Source organism: Armigeres subalbatus, chromosome 1, assembly GCF_024139115.2.
Source record: "Armigeres subalbatus isolate Guangzhou_Male chromosome 1, GZ_Asu_2, whole genome shotgun sequence".
NCBI lineage: Eukaryota > Metazoa > Arthropoda > Insecta > Diptera > Culicidae > Armigeres > Armigeres subalbatus.
Window position 1 is genome coordinate 112,373,535 of NC_085139.1, and position 26,299 is coordinate 112,399,833.

Below are 26,299 nucleotides of genomic sequence, written 5' to 3' on the forward strand. Positions count from 1 at the left end.
GTTATAAATATTGTGTGTCTCACACTTTATTGAGTATACATTCAAAATGATATTGAATATCGTATTGCACGTTTCATCGTTACAGTATTGCACGGTTTTATTTATTATAATAAATATCCAGAATAGACTTAATCACTGTGTACAGTAGCATCCGTCGATGGTATTATTACGAATCCAATTCTCATAGCGATTCACTCGAGTGTACACTCCCGGGTAGTCTGGTTTAGCGCACCCTTGGCCCCAGGACACCACTCCGGCTATCTGATGAATGTTGTCCGACTCCATTTCTTTGCTTATCACATGCAGTGGGCCTCCACTGTCTCCCTGGCAGGCGTCCTTCATGCCCTCGGGAAACCCAGCGCAGAGCATGTTGTCGGTAATTTGATCTGCACTGTAACTTGTATTTTTGCAATCTTCGTTAGATAGGATTGGTACGATGACTTCCTGAAGCGTTGACGAAACACTACCTCCTGATGATGTCGTTCCCCATCCAGTCACTATGCCCTGAAAGTAATAATTATTTTTTAGAAGTTTTTACATGTGAATTGAATTTCTTTCAGAATACATCATAATCCGTATATAATTCCCCGGATGTAGGTTGACAAACAGGCCTCAACTTTTCATTCATCGGCAAAACGGTGTCCAACCGTAGCACCGCAATGTCGTTGTCGTAGTTCAGCGGACTGTATTTGGGGTGCTTGTACACATGCTCAACTTTTGCCGAGATGGTCTCCGTCTCATTCATTACACTTTGATCGTGATCCAACAACGTGACACTCATACGGGTTCTACTGAAACCGTGGACGCAATGGGCAGCTGTCATAACATGGCGATCCGTAATAAGCGTACCACCGCAGTAGAACCGATTGTTGTACTTGAGAATTGTCATCCACGGATATTGATTTACGCGAGTTTCCACACCACCGACAATGCGCTTCACCGTATTGGTGCGACCACACTCTGAAAAGATAAAAGGTGACGCAATATTGCAACTAAATATAGAAGTACAAATACTCACGGCACATCGTGCAGTTCTCCGCGGGTTTCAGTGGCGGTCCTGGTCGTTGAATACCTGTCAATATCTCCAGCCACTCCAAAAAGGCATTATCTTGGCGACCTGGAGTGTCCTCTGCTGAAACAACAACACTATCTTCGTCGTTTGACAGATCCTCGGCTGAACTTTGCATTATCTGAAACCGGGATGAAAAAGCAAAATGGCGAATGCGAAGCGATGAGTCAATGGTGCCTAATGATAGCTACTTGGAAGCAACATGAAGGATGAATTGTAAAGCTTAACACTATTTCGGATATTGCAGTAACGTCAACGAAAAAAAAGTTCATTCGGTCTGTTTATTTTCGCCATTCCAATTATTCCGAGCAGTAGCACGCATCAGCAGTGTTGGTCATGAGCCAGGTCCGAAACCGATTCACCCTGGTATAGACTCCGGGATAATTTGGCTTGGCGCATCCCTCTCCCCATGATACAATCCCTGCGAGCTGATGTATGTTTTCCGTTTTCATGTCCGCATCAATAATGTGTAGTGGTCCTCCACTATCACCTTGGCAAGAATCTTTCATTCCCTCTGGATATCCAGCACACAGCATATTATCGGTTATTCGACTCTGTCCATAGCCTGTTTTTTTGCAGTCCGTGTTGGACATAATTGGTACGGTAACTTCTTGGAGATTTACTGAGATTTGTCCATTCTCCTTGGTGGCTCCCCATCCAGTCACGATTCCCTAAAACAAAAGTTAATACACAGTTTTAATGCATCCATCTCTTCTTCTATAAAGCGCCCGTACTTCATATCCCGTGAATGATTTCTTCGCTGATGGAAGGCAAACAGGCCGAATCTTATCGGTAAATTTGATCCGCTGGTCTAGTTTCAGTATTGCAATATCACTGTTGTAGTTGTTGGAGTTGTACCCATTGTGTTTGATCACTCGTTCGACCTTGCAGGTGATGGTTTCCGCTTCGGTCGTGCTCGAACGATCGTGGTCCAACAGCACTACCGATATTTTGCTGGGATTGAACCCATGAACACAGTGAGCCGCCGTCACGACATGGTGATCGGTGATTAGCGACCCGCCGCAGTAGAAGGTTCCTCCATACTGAAGCATCGCCATCCATGGGTACTGGTTGACGCGGGTCTCCGTGCCGCCCACTATTCGGGTCGCCTGATTGGTACGACCACATTCTACAGAAAGAAAAACGAATCTACGAGTTAGTACGCCAAGTTCGCCCGGTTGGAGTGGCATCCCTGGAAGATACTTACTGCAATCGGTACAATCGGAAGGTGGAGTTAGTGACGGGGCTTGGGTAGTCGTAGTGGCGCCAATCCAGCTGACAAGCCACTCGATAAAGGGATTACGGTTATTAGAGTCCTGCCGCGGTGCGGGACGGAGTTGGGTTTCGATAGTGATCTGGAAGAGGTAGCATAGAAAGACCAATAGGAGAGGGGGTTAAAATGTAGAAAAAGGAGAAAGCGCAGAAAGTGAGGGTGATTAGACATGGGTTGACTGCATAGGATAAAAATTTGAATAGAATATTTATTGCTTCTTAATTATTAGTGATTAGTGTCACTTATTAGTATAACTAATTTACTACATTCTTCACGAAGATGCACTAAAATCCAACTAGAAGGATTGTGTTTCCATATAATATCATGTTTCAAACTTAGGCTGTAATATCCACTTGACCATACCATATTCATGAAAAATTGAAAATCAATGTTTCAACTATATATACTGTATATACTATATATACCTATCTGTATACATATATCGAATATATCTGCGATTTTTACCTGTTTTATTATGTTTTTGCGCATTGAGCAGATAGTTCGCGAGGTCCGATTTTGTTTTGTTTGTGCGGTCTAAGTGAAAATTAATCAGTGCTGAAAGGATCGAAGTAAGCTATGCGTTAAATAGCACGTTTTTTTCTCGCTCTTCAAATTTTTGAACCATTTATTATACAGTTGCCTCTCCACATCTTGATTTTCAAGGGACCATCGATAGGGAAAGATCAAGGAATGGAAAATTGAAAAGGGTACTAGATCTAAAAAAAAGCTCGTTGCTATGAAAAAGATAAATAACGAAGCCAATGTCATTTCTTGTTGTTGATATGCTTATTATTGTCCAAAGATGGTTTAGTAGCCAAAAAGTATGAACATATCGATATAAGGAGAATGAATCATGAACAGAATATGATCAGAACACATCGAGATAGAGAGATGTCGACATAGGGAGGTCATCGAAATGTAGAAAGCCCAAAAGTATGTAGTTTGAAGTGACATAAGGAGAGATATCCAAATATAGAAAACCGAGATGTAGAGAGTCGACTATAGTAAGAAGTTGTTCGATCCTACATTTTTGTACCCACGAATTAGGTTAAGAAGAATATATTGTGTAAATATTAAATCCATTGTGGTTGGCTTAATGCAAAATGAGAAGAATGAGTTTATGTGAAGCTACATGAAACATTGAAGTCTGCTGTCTTGTGCGGGGAAGGGTCGTTTAGCCGAAACCCATCTGGCGAAAGGGTCATTTGGTCGAAAGGGTCATCAGGCCGAAAGGATCATTTGGCCGAAAGGGTCATTAGGCCGAAAGGGTAATTTGGCCAAAAGGGTCGTTTAGCTGAAAGGGTCATTTAGCCGAAAGGGTCATTTGGCCCAACAGGTTATATGGCCTAATAGGCCCTCCGGGGCCATCCTTAGCCATGCGGTAAGACGCGCGGCTACAAAGCAAGACCATGCTGAGGGTGGCTGGGTTCGATTCCCGGTGTCGGTCTAGGCAATTTTCGGATTGGAAATTGTCTCGACTTCCCTGGGCATAAAGTCGTGCTAGCCTCATGATATACGAATGCAAAAATGGTAACCTGGCTTAGAAACCTTGCAGTTAATAACTGTGGAAGTGCTTTATGAACACTAAGCTGCGAAGCGGCTCTGTCCCAGTGTGGGGATGTAATGCCAATAAGAAGAAGAAGAAGAAGAAGAAGAAGAAGAAGAAGAAGAAGAAGAAGAAGGATAACCTCCGAATAGGTCACCTTGGCCGAATAGGTTATTTGGACGAAAAGGTCATTTAAAAAGTGAGAAATTAGGCCAAATGTCCTATTAGACCAAATGGCCCTTTCGGCCAAAAGACCTTTCGGCCAAATGAGTCTTTCGGCTAAATGAGCCTTTCGACTAAATGACCCTTTCGGTCTTATGACCCTTTCGCCCAAATGATCATTTCGTCCAAACGACCCTGTCGGCCAAACGACCCTGTCGGCCAAACGACCCTGTTGGCCAAACGACCCTTTCGGCCAAATGACCCTTTTCGGCTAAATGATTTATTCGGCCAAATGGACCCGTAATGCTGGGTAGACACCTTTACGTGGTGTGTTACGGGGTAAGATCTACCACGGTTACATTGCCGGCTACAGGAAAATCCTGACCCAACGAATACCTTCCTCATTGTCCAACTCCGTGGTACTTATGAGGGTGTCGCTAAGTCGGTGGCCTCTCGTTAAGTAAGTACTACATCAACATTTCCTTCCTCTCCCTAGTTACGGTGAAGATGGGCGTGGCCAGGAGTAGTAATCCTCATGCTTTTGTTATTTTTGTTTAAGACTGGAATCAAGGACTACTCCCCTTCTTGATTTCTGATAGCATTCTAGATAAAGATCTCAAAAGTAAAACATGAGTATCACTAGTGTCCAATCTACGAATTACACCGTAACAATGCTAATGCTAATGCTAAAATGACTTATTCGGCCAAATGACTTTCGTCCTAATAGTCTGTTCGACCAAATGGTATATTCGGCCAAACAACTTTCGGCCTAGTGGCATTCGCCCAAATGGTTTTCGGCCGAATGGGTTTCTGCACTGCACGGAAAAATCTCTTTCTCTTTTATTCTGCATGAATTTTGACATTTACTGGCCTTGTTGTTTTCAAATTTCTTTGCAACGAGAAAGAGACAAAGCAGCCCGTGCAGTGCCCTATATTATTAATAAATGAAGAGACGATGAAGAGCCAACGATGAATTGTTTAATTGTTGAAGGACCGGTGCTTTCGAAGATGCAAATATTTATGACATGGTGGTTTAGTGCAGTTCGTTGAGTTTCTTTTTCTTTAAATTTAATTATTTTGATGCACTGCCTTCCCCTGTGGTGGTCCCATGCCCTGAGAGTTTTTTGTCTGTTCCACTGTAATGTCGTTCATTTAATACACCCAGATTTATTATCTATAATATATTGCTTGAAGGGCATAAAAGTATCATCGTGTTAGCCTCATGATATACGAATGTTTGTTTATTATTGTCCAGTACTGTACGATATAAATATTTTTAAAATTACTACCTCCGATTTTGAAAAGATACAAAAGCTATCTAAAATTATTGTCATTAACTAGTCTACTACTTAATTAATAAATTTAATTAGGATGGTGGTGGAAATTGTTTCTGGTTTCTGTTTCAATGAGGCCAGAAACAATTTCCAACAAATCCATGGCAAACACCCGTTTGAATATAACGATAACTAACAAATTGATTGCCATCGAGCCCTGAAGAAGATCCCATCCCTGGATCGAAACGTTGGCGATGAAATAAAATTGTCAACGCTATTGTTCATTACTGATAGCTAATCCGAAAATCGAACTACAAAATTCACAGTCGTAATCCAACCACATTCCTACTTTTCCTTCCGTGAATGTAAGGACCTGGCCAGGTATAGAACCGCTACTGCATAATTATACAGTAGATCGCACAACTGAGCACCCGAGTAGCAGACAGACCAGATTTGTTCAACTTGTGCTGCTTAGACATTGTATAGCCACCCACGATTTGCACAATCACCTATGCTAAATATCGAATATACCTGCGATTCAGTCTGTTCAACATGCATTCTAAGTTATAAGAAAAGATAACAAAAGGCAACAAAACTTAATTACCGTCGTCGGGGGTGACAAATGGGTCAAATGGGGGTGAGAATGGGTCACTGCTTTGACTACTTAGAATGGTTGTAAAAAAGATTGAATGTGTCTAATGCTAAATATAAGAGACCTTTTTAACCGATTTTGCTATCCGACCTCCAGACCGTCGGTGAGAGCGATGACCCATTCTCACCCCCAGACCCATTGTCACCCCCGATGGCGGTATGGGAGATTTAACGATTTTGTTATCCGACCTCCAGAAGAGGGAGCAAAACGATGTCCCATTGTAACCACTGATGAGGCAACTCAGTTGTCCAAAATGTTGGTTTTGATAAAAAAAAAAAGGCGTGGTAATATTTGCACTTGATAGGTGCACTCTAGATGATTCCCACATGAACCTCAAGCAGACCATATACGAACAAGATTCGACTAATTTGAGATGTTGGGGTGCGTGATGAAGTTAAGGGAACGGTTCGGTACTTCATCTCATAGCTCAAAAACAAAGCAATGAAAAGGAATTTGATTTTTTTTTATTTTTGTGATTTTTTTCAGCAGTGAGCACGCATGCATGTTAGCATAAGAAGCGACAAAATTGGTGCTGTATTTCTCTGTTTTGCGATGCGATGAATATATCATCAGTGAGATGGAAAATGAAACAGTTCTCCTATATAATCTGTGTATTTTTCAGTGATAAAATGGTTTAAGATCCGAATTGAAGCTATGCGTCGTCTACCGTTTTTTAGCACCCCATTTGTTTTGGATTTTTGGTACGTCAATGAAACTGTTCACCCATCGCCATCAGATAGTGAGATACGGTGATCAGTGTTGGCAATTCTTCCTAATAGTTGCAAAGTTCTACCTTCGATATTTAAGAATTAGGGTAAATCACTACTTGAACCTATGGACCCGATTCCCAGCTCACTGCACAGAAAACTAAGGATTTATACTTTTTGGAAGCCGTAGGTTTTTGATTGATAATTTTAAAAAAGTCTCCCATTTATTTCGGACAATACTCAATATTAGCATAGCATAGAATAGCATAGTTACGGTGTACTTCGTAGATTGGACACTAGTGATACTCATGTTTTTCTTTTGAATTCCTTATCCAGATTGCTATCAGAAATCAAGGTGGGTGTGGTCCTTGATTTCAATCTAGGATAAAAATCACAAAAGCATGAGGATTACTACTCCTGGCCACGCCCATCTTCTATTTCGAACAATACTCAATATTTCCCAATTATTGATTTCACTCCTAATTGGTCCAATTATAGTAAATAAAAATGTAGATTTCGTACATTCGTTCTCCGTTGCTACACCACTGAGCCGGAGTGAATCTTTCCACTTTTACAAACGGTATTTTCATATAAACACCTACCTGAAAATCGTCACAGTTCTCGATACAATCATTGTATGAAGCTGTTAATAACCACACAATAATTCTAAACTCACGCACTTTAATCTTTTCTATTTGTTTGTTTGACTAGAACTAATATGAACATATTAGAATACATTTAAAAATGTATCCTCAAACCGAACAAAAATTCACCTCGGCCTAAGAACTTGTAGGTACGGCTACCAAAAGGCTGTAGGTGCTGCCAAAAGGCCAGGAGTATTTTTAAGCATGAAAAAAATCCTTCATCGTTTATAGGAAAACTATCTAATTCGTTGACGCTATCATGTTATTTATAATTCTCTCGATTTCAAAAAGTGAAAAAAATATAGTTTTGTAATTAAGTAATTTGGTAATTAAGTTTTGTAATTAAGTAATTTCATCTTTTTTTTTAATATATCTTTTCAACCAAATAAAAATTATTATAAATAATACCATCTGGCATCATGTCGGCGTTGAACGTGCATATGTTTGTTTACGTCGCATTTTCTACCGTCCCGAGAGAGAATGAGAGTAAGATGTTGAGAGATTGAGCGAAATTTTGCTTAGGCTGGGAACTGGTTTGGAAATGGGCCGGATATGCAATCGCTATGACTGAAATGAGTGCTGCAAATCGTTAATTTAAATCAAATGAAAGCTGTTGCAAACGATGTTTACCAAGAAAAGCCCTTTTTTAAGCAGAAGTAAATTGCTTTGCAGTATTGCACGGCCCACGAAATTCAGGCTTCCTGTCATAAATATCAATTGAATAACGCAATCGTATGCATGTTAGGCCGAGAATGGGATAAGAAACCCTATTACTATCGTTATATAATTTTTATTTTTTATTTTCATTAAGAATTTTGAAAGAAACTAGCTTCAGTTCTTCACTGGTCGTCAAGTCAAAACTATAAGTACTTGGCTTGGGAAGAGAGCAGAGAAGCCAACCTCAGGTACAACCCAGGAACCTTTTGTAGGCGAGGGTTCTTTATAAACTATTTTGAAAATAAGCTAACATGAATAACAAAACAGAACAACAAAAGAAAATCAAAATTTGATGATTTTAAAAATTGGACGAAAACAGGAACGATTGCGGGGTATTTAGGGGATTGCGAAATGGGATCCGTCCTTCAGGAAAATGGTAGTCCCCGAGGGTATCCCGAGTCCTGGTTGTATACCAACTGGATACCAAAAATCTGCAAGCAGACACCTGAGGAGGTTAACTCAGGTAGTGTGGGGATGGGTATGTAATGTAACTCTTACTCGACCCACTAAAACCAAAACCCTTTCGCCAGTCCGTACCCCCGCAATTAAGCATTACACCAGGGGGGGGGGGGGCTATTGAGAACGCTCACGCCTATGCTAACGCATTTGACGTTAATACACACAACTAAGGGAATAAAGTATCGACAATTTGTGAACCGAATGAAAGATACATGGAAACCACCCGTTCAAAATGATAATTAATGTGCTTTCAATTCTCTATCAATTGTTGCTGTTTTGAGTCTTTTTTGCTTTTTTGTTGCTTGTTTGTGTATTTACTTTGCCGAAAATGTTGTTAGTCATGTTTTCCTTTGATTTTGTCGTTGAACAATTGTAGCATGTTTCTGGTAATCTTGATGTTTATTGTTACTATAATTTTAAGAGGTTCAATAAGACCAGCTTAGGTCAGTTGGATATAAAATAAAATAAATATGTAAATAAATAAATAAACATCGATTTCAGGGAGGTAAACTCACCACCCGAAATTAAAAAATGTTGAACGCTTCACGATTTTGCGTAACATCCTTGCGCAGGGGCCATGCTAATCTTCTCTGTATCGTTCCAATTTTAGTATGTGTCCAGCCGAAGCTAGGACTGGATACCAACATGCAACATATGAAGTGTTCAATGGTGTTGTGGACTCCACAGACGTCACATGGGCTGCAAAATGGGCTGTGGGAGACCCGTGTATGGTCTTTTCGGAGCTGGTATAAGATCTATTGCTCTCAGGTTCATTAGTTCCCTTTAATTTTGCGTAGGTAGGAGGTTGCGGATGCCCTCCAGGTGCATGAACCAGTGACCCCGATGCCTGACCCATCCGTATACCTGTGTTTATGTTTTGCAAAGCTGTTATTTCAAAGATCCGCCACCGACTTTATTAGTGCGATAGAACTGTCGCCCCTTCAAAAATGTTGTGCTATGGAGCTGTTTACTTTGGCTGTCGAAGAGTACCGGTTACTCGCTCCATGCCAGTGGACACGCACCTCCGGAGGTGACTGCGGCGAAAGAGGCGGCTTTACGGCAGATGAAACAAATAAAGGTGTACCTTCGGTATCTAATATGTCCCCATAGAGATGACCATCAGTTTTCGCCATTCGTCCGGAAAGATGTATGTTTATTAACAACTCCACTATTGGTACGATTACTCTTGGTTATGTTAGACTACAAACTGATATAGGAACTTTTTTTTAATAGATATTTTACCTATTAAGAGATGCTGTAAAAACAATGGACAAGATCTATCAAGTTTTACTGGTCGTTAAGTTTGTTTTGGTGAAAATATACTTAATGTATGAAAATGCGTCTTATTAACTTGTATTTAGCTCGATGTGGCGCTGTTAAGTTAAGATGTTAAGTATTATTCGTTTGGTTTTATCTTTTTATAGAAAATATGTTCTCATTGTTTAGTACGTGTTTATTATTTCTTTATGGTGGCTACGTCGTCACTGGGTCGCCTTGGGCGGGCTCTGCTGCGATATCCTGTCGGATTCTGGTCCATTGCTTGCTTGTAGATTTTGTCTTCGCTCTAATGTAATGTGGGGCAGACCCACCTCTATTTAGGCTTTAGAATTTCTGTTGATACCAGCTTCTGATGGCATCCGATGGTCCGAATCATAAAATGTGGACATCGTAGACACTAGACAATGCTGGGTAATGCGTGCCGTTGGTACTGACATCTACCTCTCCCGGTCCCAATAAAGTCTATCCCTAGCTCTGCGTGAAGCAGGTCAAGGTACGAGCAACTTTAGAGAATATCGGAAAACTAACCGTTGGGGAATATGGTCGTATGCTGACTGTCTGGGTGGGGGTAGGGTGGGAGTTGTTTTACAGGTTTACTCCTATCCAGAGATGTAAAATGTAAGTGTCAAATTCACCAAATAACAGAACGATGTGTTTCAATATCCAAAGCTTTGTTGAAGGGTTGCTGAACAATATCGACAGAAGCTGAATGATTGAATAGGAGATGTCAGCGGATGGCGACGTCAACAGATTGTGGGAGAATATCCTTGAAACTGTGACTATACTATAGCGCATGAAGTGTTAGGCAATGCACAGTGACGCCAACAAATAGCTGGTTCGATAAGGACGAACCTGAAAAATGTTGCCATGAGTCGGATGCTAGTGGCTGGTGCCTGATGCAATATAGAACGGTGCAATGTAGTAAGGGCAGAAAGGAAATGAATTTAAAGAAATGAAAGTCAGCACGAAGCGAGTGCTATAGCATCAGTGCCAATATACAGGGCCGACTCGATTATCCGGAGGTTCAATTAACCTGAGGCTTGGTTATCCGGGGCTCGATTATACGGAGAAATTGGCTCAATTATCCGGAGTTAAATTTTAAACAGCTTACAAAGATAGAAATATTAGCCGTGTTTGGCACAACATAACACAAAATCAAGGCAAACGTGCCGGACTTATTTTATGTACTGCAGAGGTCACTGTGGCCTTTGTTTGAATAAATTAAACGAGATAATTTACATTCTCAGAATGTCACAGCAAATGGTGCTTTGCGACGAAATTTATTATTTGGCATTTTACGTATGTTCCGGATCTTTCGGAGGGCCAAGGAATATATACATACTCGGAATATAAAAATAAATGCATCTAAAAGATCCTGGTGCTTTACAATGGAATTTACAAATTTGCTTTTTTTGGGATCCTACAAATCTTCCGAAGGACCACATGGAGGTTAGAGGTGTTCGCCGCCGCCGACATTTTTGCAACGATGTGTTACCGTTTAAAATCTGATCTACAATTTTCCACGCCGAACTAAATTGGCAGAAGATCCCAGAATGTCTGAAGAACCAGTGAAATTTCCGTATAATTAATAAGGCCGTTACAAATATTTAATTAACTTTTTGTCCTACTGGTCTCCGAAAGGTAAAGGGTGGGGGGGGGGGTGGGCGGTGGATAATTAAAAATAAATATTAAAATGAAAAAAATCAAAAACTCCACGGATTTGTTCATGAATTTGTTTGAATGTTAAAATATTATTTTTTGGTAAAAAAATCAAGGTGGCGGGGAGACAAAAAACATTTTAAATATTTGTATCGGCCTAAATATATATAATCTAGAGGATTTCTCGTAAGAATTCCATTGAATTTTTCTTTGTAATTTCAAAAAAGCTTCCCATGAATACTAAGAAGTTCTTGCAGTGTAAATTTCGAAGAATTTCTTGTCGAAATCTAAAGAAATTTTATCGAAATCCCGAAATTATCGAAATTTCCGAAAAAAAATTAGAAGAACTTTCCGTGAAATTTCGGAAGAATTTAGATGCACATTCCAGATAATTTTCCGAGGAAATTCTGAACAATTTCTTATGAAATAAAAAAAATACATGCAAATTTTGAACAATTTCTTGTGGAAACTTTCTTGCTTTTGGAAATTTCAATTAATTTCCTGTGGATATTCCCAAGGATTTCCCATTGAAACCCAGAAAAAAATAACGTGGAAATCAATTTTTTTTGAAGGGCGAGGCCACAAAGCCGAAAATTGTTTGGCCAAATATGTTATTTGGCCGACCAAATGATTAGACCGAAACTCGTCTGGTCGAAAATCATTTGCGTGAAATAGACATATGGCAGATAATGTCGTTCGGCCACACAGTTCATTTGGCTGAAAAATGCCGTTTGGCAAAAAAACGTCTGGTCGAATAGGTCATTTAGTTGAAAATACCGTTTGTCCAAGGAATGTAATTGTCGCTGAAAAATGCAAAAAACAAGCAACAAAAGAGAATAGCGATAACTCTTTGTCCTCATCTGCAGAGGATAAAGACAATGTTGCGTTCCATTTTATTTGCAACAAACATGGAAAGGTAATTGTTGTGAACTTTTCAAACTGCGATAACTTGTATATTTCAGAAGTAAAACACAAATCAAATAGATCGGGTGATGTGCGAAGTTCGAGTTTCAGGATCATTATTGAGTCTCTTCGAAACGCGCAGAGCGTTACGGAAAGGTGATGGTCTTTCATATCTGCCATTCAACATCGCTTTGGAGGGAGTTATACGAAGGGTAAGGATTGACAAGAGTTGTACGATTTCAACTAAATTCGTTCTGCTATTTGATGTCGCCGACAACATTGATATTATGGCACGTAGCTGTGAGAAGATGGAAGAAACTTAGATCAGACTGAAGAGGAAAGCAAAGTGGATCGGAATAGTCATCAATACGTCGAAGGCAAAGCTCATGAAGAGGCTCAAAAGAGGATAATGTTAGCCACCCACCACGAGTTTGTATCGGTGGTGACGAAATCACGATGGTTGAAGAATTTGTGTACTTGGGTTCACTGGTGACCTCCGATAACGGTACCAGTAGAGGAGACGTATTGTGGCAGGAAATCGTATGTACTTTGGACTCCGCAAGACGCTCCGATCGAATAGAGTTGCCCGCCGCACCAAACTGACGATATACAAAACGTTCAGCGGTGGGCCGGGCACAAAATTACAATGTCTTGATCATTCCGTGCCGATAGTTCGAACGAGCCAGACGTGTGTGCTGTGTCTCATCGCGGATTGTGTTCGGTAGTGAAAAGGCTATTGTGTGGTGCTCCTACCTACGGATCCAAGGCGATCGCTGTCGGCGAGTGAAGTAGCTGCTTCTGGCGACGCCAGTGAAGCAGGCTATTGTTACTGCTGCTACCTACAGCAGCAGGGGCAGATAAGTGGCAAAACTTTTTATTGTTCTCCCTTCTGTTTGATACAGAGTGGGACTGCTTAGAATTAATCGAATTAGTTTTTTTTAAGTTTTTTTTCTAATTTGCTATTAGTTTTAAGTTAGTATAAGCAAAATTATCCTTCCACCTTGCGGGGTGAGAATGGAGGAGGAGACTGGAGAAGGCAATGTGCCTGCTAAAGATGGAGGGCGCACTCGATTGTACCATGCGGCTTCGCCTGGGCCTTGGGTTGTTTACTTTCGGCAGAAAGTAAAAGCCTAGATTTTCTCGGCATTAAACGAGATTTGACGCGTCGTTTTCCGAAGCTTGATTTTAGCCAGATCAACAGGAACAAACTACGCATCACCGCACCTACATACCAGGTGGCGAATGAAATTGCTGGCGACAGGGCGTACAATGTTGAATATATGGTTTATGTCCCCTCGCGAGAGGTCGAAATTGAAGGTGTGATCAACGCAGCGAGCCTGACTTGCAAGGATGTACTTGCGGGAAAAGGCCGCCTAAAGAATGCAATGGAGTCTACCGTGGATATTCTGGACTGCAAGGAATTGCATTCAGCAGCCACGGTAGATGGAAAGAAGGTATATTCCAAGTCAGGTTCGCTTCGGGTGACGTTCGCCGGTTCGATGCTCCCAAAATATGTTGATATTGAAAACATGCTATTTCCGGTGCGTCTTTTGTGCCAAGGGTATTTAATTGTATCAATTGCAAACAACTTGGTCACACTGCCGAGTTTTGTGACAACAAACCACGTTGTGGCAAATGTTCTGAAAGGCATAGGGAGGAGTCCTGCCAGCAACAGGCAACAAAATGTGCTTATTGTGGTTTGAATCCTCCCCATGGTTTGCAGGAATGTCCGGTGTACAAAAAGCGCACCCAAAAAGTGAAGCGCTCGTTGGTACAGCGCTCCAAGCAGTCGTATGCGGAAATGGTTAAGTCGCAAGACACATCCGCCACAGCCACTGCATCGACTGCTATTTCAGCCACCGTTCGTGTAAGTGATTATTATGATTCCATATCCATTGATGAATTGGACTCTGACGCTGCCGATATGGATGATCCTGCGGAGGTACACGTGCCCGAAAAGAGGAAGCAACCGTCTTCCTGGATCGCGCCGCAAGAGAACAAAAATCATCCATAAAAGCTTGGCAAAATCTGAAGGTAATGGGGTTTATTTAAAATCCTGAAGCAACCTGTCCCTACTGCTTCTTTTGATCCTAGTTGCAGTAAGGCATTCCTGCCATTGTTAAAATCCGATGTTTCGAAGAAACATCCGGCTAGGAGAATCAACGAAAGAAAAAAGTAATTCGCACTTCTAGTAAAAGTATTCCGTCCAAGCGAGGATTGATCTCCATTAAGAACCTTGTGGACCGTTTTTGAATTTATTCAATATTCCGAATTCATTGAGGCCTATCATTGACCTTTTTATACCAACAGTGGAAAGTTATCTGAAGCAATTGACTGTTTCATGGCCCCTTCTTGCAGGAATTGTATCTTTCGATGGATAATACGGCCAATACCCAAGATACAATCACTGTGCTGCAGTGGAACTGTCATAGTCTGAAAATAAATTAGACGTGTTCAAGTTTTTGATTCGCAATTCCGATTGCGATATATTTGCACTCTGTGAAACATGGCTTTCTTCTGAAGATGAAATCAACTTCCACGATTTTAATATTATTCGCCAAGATCGGGATGATCATTATGGTGGCGTTCTTTTGGGGATCAAAAAATGCTACTCCTTCTACAAAATTCCCATTCCGACTGTTAATGGCCTAGAGATCGTCGCTTGCCAAATAAATGTAAAGAATAAAGATCTTTGCATAGCTTCAGTGTACATTCCTCCAAATGCCTCTATTAATCGTCGACATTTTTGGAGCGCAGTCTCCCTCCTATCATCTCCAGTATTGATATTGGGTGATATGAACGCACATGGTATTGGTTGGGGCGAAACGTATGACGATTATAGAGCGCCTATTTTCTATGATTTCTGTGACGATTTCAATTTGAATATTTTGAACACTGGTGAAGTAACTCGAATAGGACCAAATGGTCAACAAAGCCGTATTGATCTGTCTTTATGTTCAAATTCACTATCATTAGATTGCACGTGGAAGGTAATTCAAGATCCCATGGTAGTGACCATATGCCGATAGTCACCACAATTAAAAATGACAATCTGAACCAGTTAATGTTCCTTTCGATCTCACGAAGAACATTGACTGGCAAAATTTGCATCGGCGGTAAAATTGGTATTGAATCAACTGATACTCTTCCACCTTTGGATGAATATCGATTCCTTACTGAGTTGATTCAAAAAGCGCACTAGAAGCTCAGAAACGACGCGTTCCAAGTACATCTGTCATCAGAAGACCAGCCACTCCTGGATGGGATGATGAATGTACTAAGTTGTATTCTGAGAAATCTGATGTTTTCAAGGCCTTCCGTAAACACGGAAGGTCAGAGCTTTTGAAGAGTATTTGAGGCTCGAAAGAAAACTCAAAAATCTTCTCAAGGCAAAAAACGTAGCTACTGGCGACGTTTTGTCGAGGGACTATCACGAGAAACCTCAATGACAACACTTTGGAAAACGGCTCGCAACATGCGGAACCGCATTTCCACCAATGAGAGTGAAGAATACTCCAATCGATGGATATTCAATTTCGCAAATAGGTCTGCCCGGATTCCGTACCAGCAGAGCCGGTATTTCGAGAATCAATCCCTGATCCCGGTTCTTAGGGTGGACCATTCACAATGCTGGAACTTTCTATGTCTCTTCTTTCATCGAATAACTCTGCTCCGGGATGCGATAACATCAAATTCAATCTTCTTAAAACCTCCCAGATATCGCAAAAGACGATTACTTGACCTGTACAACTGTTTCATGGAGTACAACATTGTGCCACCTGAATGGCGACAGGTCAAAGTAATAGCTATTCAAAAGCCTGGGAAACCAGCGTCTAATCACAATTCATACCGACCGATTGCCATGCTATCATGCATGAGAAAATTATTGGAGAAAATGATCCTTTCAAGAGTCGACCATTGGGTCGAAGAAAATGCATTGCTTTCAAATACTCAGTTTGGATTTAGAAAAGGGAAAGGAACAAACGATTGTCTAGCGTTGCTTTCTTCAGATATACAACTGGCCTTTGCGCACAAGGAGCAATTGGCTTCAGTATTCTTGGACATTAAGGGCGCTTTTGATTCAGTTTCCATAGAAGTACTGTCAGACAATCTGCACAGTAATGGATTACCCGTTATTTTGAATAATTTCTTGTACAATTTGTTGTCAGAAAAACAAATGAACTTCACACTCGGCACTCTGACAACTTCCAGAAATAGCTACATGGGCCTTCCCCAAGGATCGTGTTTAAGTCCCTTGCTTTATAATTTCTATGTTAAAGATATTGACAATTGTTTGGAAGGACAATGCACGCTCAGACAACTTGCAGATGATGCCGTGGTCTCTAAGAGGTCCAAGTGCAGCTGTCTTGCAAGGACTATTGTAAAGTACCCTAGATAATCTGACTGTTTGGGCCAGACATCTAGGGATCGAGTTTTCACCGCAAAAACTCAGTTGGTTGTGTTTACTAGGAAGCGGTACCCAGCTCAACTGAAACTAAAACTGTTGAATGATGACATCAACCAATCTTTATCTTCTAAATACCTTGGGGTCGTGTTTGATTCTAAATGTACTTGGAAACTCCATTTTGAGTATTTGATACAAAAATGCCGGAAAAGGATCCATTTTCTACGTTCTATCTCCGGAACATGGTGGGGTGCTCACCCGGAAGACCTCATCAAACTCTATAGAACGACTATTCTCTCTGTTTTAGAGTATGGCTCTTTCTGCTTCCTCTCAGCAGCTGATTGCCACCTGATCAAATTGGAACGAATTCAGTATCGTTGTTTGCGTATTGCCCTTGGCTGCATGCATTCGACGCATAACATGAGCCTGGAGGTGCTTGCTGGAGTCACTCCTTTAAAGCATCGTTACTGGGAGCTCTCACTTAGAATACTCGTCAAATGTGGAACAAGTAACACACTTGTCTTAGATAACTTCGATAAAATGCTTGAACTGACTTGTCGTTCAAGATTCCTTAGAGTCTATCTCAACTACATTTCTTCAGATCTTTGTCTTCCGTGTTATAATCCACCTCGAGTTCACTTCACCAACGACAGTTCCTCAATTGTATACGATCTGTCCATGAAACATGCTATTCAAGGAATACCAGATCATCTTCGACAAATATCTATTCCCTCACTTTTTTCTGAAAAATATGAACATGTCAATTGCAACAACAGATATTTCACTGATGGTTCTCGCATCAACGGATCCACTGGCTTCGGTGTTTTCAATGTAACTTCAACCACCTTCCGAAAACTTCAGGAACCGTGTTCGGTTTATGTTGCTGAGCTGGCAGCAATTAACTTCGCTTTGGGGATAATTTCCAATCAGCCCGTAGACCATTATTTCATCTTCTCGGATAGTCTTAGTTCTATCGAGGCACTCCGGTCGATGAAACCTGTTAAGCACGCATCTTACTTTCTTACAAACATAAGAGAGCAGATGCGTGTTTTGGTCGAAAGATCATTCAAGATTACCTTTGTTTGGGTCCCATCTCACTGCTCAATCTACGGCAATGAGAAGGCAGACTCGCTGGCAAAGGTGGGCGCACAGGAAGGTGAAGTTTATGATAGACAATACTCGAGCAACGAGTTTTTCCCATTAGTCCGTCAGAGTACTCTTCAAAGTTGGCAAAGAAATTGGACACACAACGAACTTGGACGGTGGCTATTTTCCATAGTTCCAAAAGTTTCTGGGCGAGCGTGGTTCAGAGGTGAGGACTTAAGTCGAGGCTTCATTCGCGTGATGTCGAGACTTATGTCTAATCACTATTCACTAAACGCACATCTGTACAGAATAAACCTTGTCGATAGCAACTTATGTAGGTGCGGAGCCGGTTATGATGACATCGATCACGTAGTTTGGTCCTGCTCGGAAAATGACGCCTCCAGAGAGCAATTATTGGATACCCTTGTGGCCTGAGGTAAACAACCCTTCAGGGAAGTTCGCGGTGTTTTGGGAGATCGTGATGTTGTCTATATGCAGGCCATTTATAGTTTCCTTTGTGCTTCTGACATCAAAATCTAACATTTAGTTTTTTCTTTCTTTAAAGTTTTTTTTGTTCTGTCTCTGCCTTTTTGTTCCGTAGAGCCCCATAGCTCTTGCCATCCGGAAGATGCTCCCAGTCGAACCATTCCTCGAGCACGACGACACGCCACATCGTCACTGACGCCAAATGCCCGGATGAGAAACTGAAATTTCCTGATCCCAAATCCTAAGCCCCGTCCATCCTTAAACATTGTTAACTAACCTCGAGTCACCACGAGTACGCTGGCTTCTACCCCCCTCTTACTAACCGTATAATAAAATGATATTGATTGTATATATAACACAAAGAACAATGGCTCCGTAAAGTGTTATACACGCCTGAGCCTACCAAATAAACGAAATTGGAAAAAAAAAAAAAAAACAATGTCTTGACCTATGTTCCCTCTTCTACTTCATTTTTCTTTCTCTGTTCTTCTCTTCATTGTAATCTTCGCTTCCTACCACAACCAATCCGCCTTCAAAGTGGCGTTAATTTAGATGTAATTTTTTTTAAGAAACTGCCTGCGAAGTATCACAATAAAGTTGATTCGAATTAATATTTTAGTTTTACTCTAGCATTGTATGATAGTTTGTTGACAATTGAATTTGAATGCGCTACAGACGCACATATTAAAATTTTCGGCGTCACACCAAAACATTTTTGATCGTTCGTGAATATTATGAGGATGGAAACAGGACTACCGTCAAGTATTATTCTCGATAAAGACAGTAATGCGCTGATCTTCTTCTTCTTCTTCATTGGCATTACATCCCCCACTGGGACACTGCCGCCTCGTAGCTCAGTGTTCAATTAGCACTTCCACAGTTATTAACTGCGAGGTTTCTAAGCCAAGTTACCATTTCTGCATTCGTATATCATGAGGCTAACACGATGATACTTTTATGCCCAAGGAAGTCGAGACAATTTCCAATCCGAAAATTGTCTAGACCGGCACCGGGAATCGAACCCAGCCACCCTCAGCATGGTCTTGCTTTGTAGCCGCGCATCTTACCGCACGGCTAAGGAGGGCCCTATGCGTTGATCAGTGTGGATCAATACTGCCTCTGCCATGAACAATTCTCGAATGTATTTTCAAGCTATTATAAACGGAGCAATATCTTATCATTGCTAAGCTTTTATTATTTTAATATGATGTTCCTGAGTTTCTGTCGAGATTCTGTTTGCCCGAACATTTCGATAGTGAACATCGATTCTTGAGCAGTAACACGAGGAGTGTCCAACGAATTTTAATCCAACTCTCTATATCAAGACATTGTCATCGCTTGCTGAAATTTTTTTCATATTTGACAACTATCAGTATTACACGTAGACATTATTCCCCGTACTTCCTGACAAAAAAATTGCCACTATTTCCGAAGAAGTTTTCTTAACTATCAGCGGAGTGTCCCAAATTTCATTAGAGAATGAATTTTTCGGAAAATTAAGTCTTATCCTTTCTTGGGAATTTCTTAACTAATCCACTTGAAGCTACATTCCGCATTTTGTAACCTTTTCCAAGTTTACAACACACAATCCACAGGATTGATGTTAATGTTGCTTAATAAAATAAACATTGTCGTTAAATGTAAATTTATTGCAAGAAAATGTTTAGTATTATATAAATTTATTATTTTTCGCAATCGAATAATAAAAACGAAAATTTAAAGTAAAATTTTGACCACCTAGAGAACGCAAGAGCCCGCTGTGAATGGATGTTGGAGGAGCACGACGGCCGAACACCTCGATCAGGAGTTGCCCGAGAAAAGCAGCCGAAGTGAGCCACCAAAAAGCTATAAAGGTTCCGAGAACGAACGGGATAGGGGTCTTATTACGTGGATAGTGCAAAGTATAGCAGGCAAGTGACGATCGGTTCAAGAAAAACTTCAACAGTGAACAGTACTTTTAAGAAAGCGAAGATCTTCGAAGAGAAAGTGATACGAGTATCGTGAACCCCGATCCCGCTACCATATAAAACGATCCCAGCTAGTCAACCAGACTTGAACGTCTCCACACTAGCCATTGCCACCACCGATCGAAACGATTAGCCGAGCTTCCAATTCCGTCGAACGCTACTGATTTTCGAGACCTTTCTGACTTGCCCACATACGCCACGAGAGTACGTTATGGTGAAGGATCCATCCCGAGGCAAATCCAGGTTCGCGTGAGTAACACACGTGTCCGCGCCATTACTGCTGAACCCGCGCTATTCAAAGGCCCAGGAACTATTGTCAGATTTTCTGGATATGATACACTGCGCGGCGTTTGTAATGTTCCCAAATGGGTACTTGCACAAAACTTCACGCGGCGAATGACTGTCGAAAGGTACGGCCGCGGCAAACAATACACCGCAATGCTATCCACCCATAAGAATCAAGTAAACGGGGTGCAGGAAGCGCGGCGGTACCTTTCATTAAGGGTTCGCCGCGTGCAATTTTGAGAAAATCAGGCAATACCATCCTCCGTCGATAACCTGCTCCACAATATGTTTGATCACGTACCGGTAATATCATGACTAACTTGTCATTCAGCAATACAGTGGTTGTTAAACAATTGGAACAATAGACATAAGTTAAAAAATTAACTGAATATTGATTAATTTGAAGATAAATCGAACCCCTTTTCTATCGCTACATTTCTTGCATGCATCCTTCTTGTGAATTGTGTTGTTTTTAAAGACCAGGCTAGAACGGTGAGTAATCCCTAGTGCACAGTGCCGACCCTGAGATTAAGAACCGAGGTAAGCTAGTTTGGGATGTTTGGACGTCCGCTGCCCAGATGTGTGGACGTCACCGGCGGTTACAATTTCCATTTCTAGAAAAATCATTAACCCTGATTCTTAAGACCTTGCAAGCGGTCGAAAAAAAATTGAATGTGTATGAAAATCTAGCGTCCCTCCTGTACAATATCCAAATCGTGAGAAATCAAATTGTGCAGTTTCAAATTTGGAGCAAAAACGGTGTTGACGGAAGAAAGAGAGAAACATGGAATTTGAGAAATCAGTCGGGGCAGTCGGATAGTAAAGGCGTGGAATAGTGTTTTGTAGTGAAAAAGGGAACGTTACACGCCTACATCTACATACACTCCCGGCCAAAAGTTTTGGTTCACCCTAAAAAAATATAGGCAAAAGTTTCTACCTGTATTTACGCCGTCTTACATTCGTATTCGGGTATTGTTAGCTTAATACAAAAACCCAGATTAATCCACCTAGCGGTGATGATGCCTTTCTCGTGCGGTAAAAAAATAGTATTTCGAGCATTACTTCTAAGCCCATCGTCAGATCGGGCCAATTTTCAATAGGAAATAATTAGACAAGATTCTGCGTCTAATGCAACCTGTTGCGAGGAAATCGGTTCAGGGTAAATGCATTAAAAGTGAGCTAGATTTTTTTACGCGCTTTTTTATGAGAAAAAGTATTTTGGCCATAACTACCAAGCCCATTGTCCGATCCGTCCAATTTTCAATAGGAAACAATGGAGCAAGATACTGCGTCGAACGCAGCCTGCTGTGAGGGAATCCGTTTAGGGTAAGTGCATTAAAAGTGAGCTAGACTTTTTTACGCGCTTTTTTATGAGGAAAAGTATTTTGGCCATAACTTCTAAGCCCATAGTCCGAATCGGCCAATTTTCAATAGGAAACAATGGGGCAGTATACTGCGTCGAATGCAACCTGTTGCGAGTAAATTTGTTGAGGGTAAGTGCAAAAAAAGTGAGCTAAACTTTTTGCTCTTTTGGTGCGCACATACACACACACATACACACACACACACACGCACACACACACAGACATCACCTCAATTCGTCGAGCTGCGTCGATTGGTATATAACACTATGGGTCTCCGAGCCTTCTATAAAAAGTTTGTTTTTGGAGTGAACATATAGCCTTTACGTATACTTAGTATACGAGAAAGGCAAAAATATAAGTAGATCTTCCATCGTAGGTATTTAAAACTAAAATTTTTCAATTTTTCATGTTTATAATATTACCTTAAGATACATTTTTTATATTTATGTTGTAAAAATATGTTGATTTTTCTCAAAATTGAGCCCACGAAATTTCGAAATAAAAAGTGAAATGGAACCCAAATTTAATCATCTTTGAGGGGCACTGATGAGTTTTCGGCGGAATAATTTAGCATAGTATGCCAAAAGTTTGGGTTCACCCTTTTTTCAGTATAAATTCAGGCAAAATATGCATTAAAGAAAGTGAGTTTTCAAACAAAACATCAAGAACTGTACTACAGACAATATTCGGCCAAAATTGAATAAATTCGCATATCAGGAGAGTGAACCCAAACTGTTTTTAATTTTTTTTTAATTTCACTTTTCGAAATTTCGTTGGCTCAATTTTGAGAAAAATCAACATATTTTTACAACATAAATATTAAAAAAAATGTATCTTTAGGTAATACTTTGATACATAAAAAAATGAAAATTGCTAGTTTAAAATACCTACGATGCAAGATCTACTCATATGTTTTGTATCGAGCTAACAATACCCAAAATCGGATGTAAGACGGCGAAAAAACGGCCAAAAACGTTTGCCTATATTTTTCGAGGGTGAACCCAAACTTTTGGCCGGAAGTGTACGTGGAAAAATAGAACATTTAAGTATCGGGTTGAAAAGTTGACGGACCAGTTGAGAATCTTATTAATCAAACTTTCCTATACAATCGAGGCTTCGAGTCACGGACGTGTAAACCTTCACATTTTCCATTGAAAATGTGGCGTTTATGATCCATTGAATCGTTGTTTTCGCAATTTTCGTTGAAATTCCAAAAGTTTCTCGTGAAAATCATGATTCCCTTTTCTTCTTGTTCAAGAGTATACGTGGCTATCGATCATCCTCGTTTGGACTAAAGGCAGGCCCACCCAAAGCTTACACCAAAAAATCAGTGGAACAAGAATTTAAGGAATCGATTATGTGTACTGCAGCCATTTTCTTCGAATGAATAGAGAAATACAAAAATTGATACAAATAATTTTTCTAAACTAAAAAATTGAAGCGAAACGTCGTAACATTCGTTAATCATACTTAGTATGTGCATTAGGGTGGCTCAAATTAGTATGGGAAAAACTTTGTTCAATTTTTTTGATGGGCCGCCGTCTTATTCGGTTCTATTTGACGCCCTGATGCTCTGGACAAAATTTCAGCCAAATCGGTCAACGTTTGGGAAGTTTATACGGAAAACTGTATGCAGAAACATCCAAAAACAGTAAATTCCAGTTCGATCAAAGGTAATTGCCTATTTCCGGGGATTAAACCACCCGACTTGGACGTTAATTTACAATGTTATGAAAACTCATATGTGAATATGTACGTTATGTGGAAGATATTGATTTGGAAAATGTATTGGAGGTAACCACTTTCCCTTCGATGGGACTCGAACCCATGACCCAACAGTACGCTAGACTGGTGCTTTAACCAACTAAGCTACGAAGGACCTCCGTCGGCCTTTCGCAACCTAGCGGCTACTGAACGAGCTCGAGATTCCCAAATTGGACGCATAGTCAAATCACTCGCAATCCATTTCTCAAGCCAATACTTCCACATGTGTATTGTACACATCCACATTAGAGGAGCGTGAGTATTTAGAATGTCTGGCGGCTATACACATTCTTCATCAGCAACGGTACTGACCAAGTGAGGTTGTGTAAGCTATTTGCCAGTCGGTCGTCAAGCTCAGACCCGACCGCATTGCGTAGGCAAGAGCACGCAACTCAAGTTCAGTTCGATCAAAGGTAATTGCCTATTTCCGGGGATTAAACCACCCGACTTGATTTATTTCATATAATAAAGAGCACCCTCGTTCGTTCATCAAAGGTACTGCCTATTACTCGGGATTAAACCACCCGACTTGGACGTCGGAAATAGGCAATTACCTTTGATCGAACTGAACTTGAGTTGCGTGCTCTTGCCTACGCAATGCGGTCGGGTCTGAGCTTGACGACCGACTGGCAAATAGCTTACACAACCTCACTTGGTCAGTACCGTTGCTGATGAAGAATGTGTATAGCCGCCAGACATTCTAAATACTCACGCTCCTCTAATGTGGATGTGTACAATACACATGTGGAAGTATTGGCTTGAGAAATGGATTGCGAGTGATTTGACTATGCGTCCAATTTGGGAATCTCGAGCTCGTTCAGTAGTTGCTAGGGTTGCGAAGGCCGACGGAGGTCCTTCGTAGCTTAGTTGGTTAAAGCACCAGTCTAGCGTACTGTTGGGTCATGGGTTCTGAGTCCCATCGAAGGGAAAGTGGTTACCTCCAATACATTTTCCAAATCAATATCTTCCACATAACGTACATATTCACATATGAGTTTTCATAACATTGTAAATAAATTTAGCTAGACTACACAACATACGATGAAGAACTATGATACTCATTCAGATCTTGGAGAATTAATACAGAATGTTATGCAGAAATCACGAGAAGATTCGAGTTTGCCCGGCTAAGTTATTAGCATTTCTCTGCAGTGGGGTTTGAGCAAATTTCGTTTCTTTTACCTTTGAAAAGAAATAAATTCACCCCTACAACACTCCAGTAAAATGCTAATATCTTTGCGTAATAAACTCTAATCTTCTCGCGGTTTTCAGCATAACATTCTGTATTTTATTTTACAAGAACTGAATGAGTATCATTGTTCTTGATCGTAAATTGTGCCGTCCAACTGCAAATCACTGTTTTTGGATATTTCTGCACACATTTTTCCATATAAACTTTCAACGAGTTTAGCACTGCCCAAACGTTGACCGATTTGGCTGAAAATTTGTCCAGAGCATCAGGGCATCAAATAGAACCGAATAAGAGGGCGGCCCATCAAAAAATTTGAAAAAGTGTTTTTTGAGCCATCCTAATGTGCATAACATGTCTCTTAATGTTATTAAGCCACCGTTTTGAAGTATGCATTGAAGGTACAACGGTACCAAGGCGCTAAATGGTCAGAATTTGACGTACAATGTGTACTTTTCTAATTGGCAGTAGAGCACTTTTATTCTTAAACCAGTTTTCGTAATACTTCTGTATAAGGCGAATGTACGACAATAACGTTGAAATAAAAATTAGAATATGTACTAGAATCATTGAACTCGGACTGGTTGGATTATTTTAATTGGAATTAAATATGTTTCAACCGCAAAAGTTTAAGTCAACTTACGTGACAATCTATTAGACCGATTAGAATACACACGACCAGAAGCTGAGTCTGCGGGCTGAAGTACCGTTTCATCTTCTTCAAATTATCACTCAACTGTTTGCACAAATTCACGTTCTGCCCGGATAGATTTTCTCCGTGGTGCAAGAGGAGCTTGCCGATTTGTACTTAATCACTTTCACTGAGTTTGCTCTAAAGTTGAACTCGAGTCAATTGATCATGCTTGCCAATACCGATGAGATCGCACGTCCTGAATATTAATTGATCCGTACAGCTGCCGGAAACCTTCTTGCCCGTGGGTCAGGACGCCAAGGGCTCGCGTTCTTCGTGGTGGGCCCTAAACAGTCGTCGATCTAATCTCGGCGCAAGGTTAACCACTACTAAACCGTGACGGTTGATTCTGAGCGCGATGAGCCGCGATGACAATTTGCCACCGTTTGGATGCTATCACTGTCGCAGTGTGCGGCGCGCGGCTGTGGAAAGAAAGTATTCCATCCGGAGTGGCGTCGTCATTGCCGTTGCTCATCTGCTTCGATTAAGCTTTCTGCCATGGAACGGCAGCGAAGTAGGTAGTCCGGCAGCAGTCAGTGTGGGTCATCCTTTCGCGGGTCCGATTGCGCTGTTCGACGCTACTTTCGCACCGCACTGGTGTCTCAGCGACTGGATCGCGGACCAATTTACAACCGAAGGCGGTGAGACGGAATATTCAACGTCTCCAACGCCTCCGATGTTGTCAATTGGGTGCAGTGATCGGAAGTTTAATGATTAGC

At 41.0% G+C, this 26,299-nt stretch overlaps 1 protein-coding gene and 1 non-coding gene across 3 annotated transcripts; both read right to left on the bottom strand.

The window, feature by feature from the left end:
• On the bottom strand, positions 1–26,214 carry LOC134204970 (trypsin-1-like). Of its 2 annotated transcripts, none has more exons than XM_062679802.1 (4): positions 25,533–26,179; positions 1,019–1,190; positions 566–960; positions 1–504 (listed from the first exon to the last, which is right to left on the bottom strand). In XM_062679802.1, the coding sequence occupies exons 1-4, from the start codon at positions 25,602–25,604 to the stop codon at positions 133–135; spliced, it is 1,011 nt and encodes a 336-aa protein (XP_062535786.1). In that variant the 5' UTR covers positions 25,605–26,179; the 3' UTR covers positions 1–132. The 2 variants fall into 2 exon arrangements, with proteins under 2 accessions (XP_062535786.1, XP_062535787.1); XM_062679803.1 differs by lacking the exons at positions 1–504; positions 566–960; positions 1,019–1,190 and adding exons at positions 1,197–1,740; positions 1,804–2,198; positions 2,277–2,424 and having other exon boundaries at positions 25,533–26,214.
• On the bottom strand, positions 9,031–9,137 carry LOC134208444 (U6 spliceosomal RNA). Its single transcript, XR_009978673.1, has one exon. It is a non-coding gene; the product is annotated as a U6 spliceosomal RNA (small nuclear RNA).
• Positions 26,215–26,299: the final 85 nt, after the last annotated feature.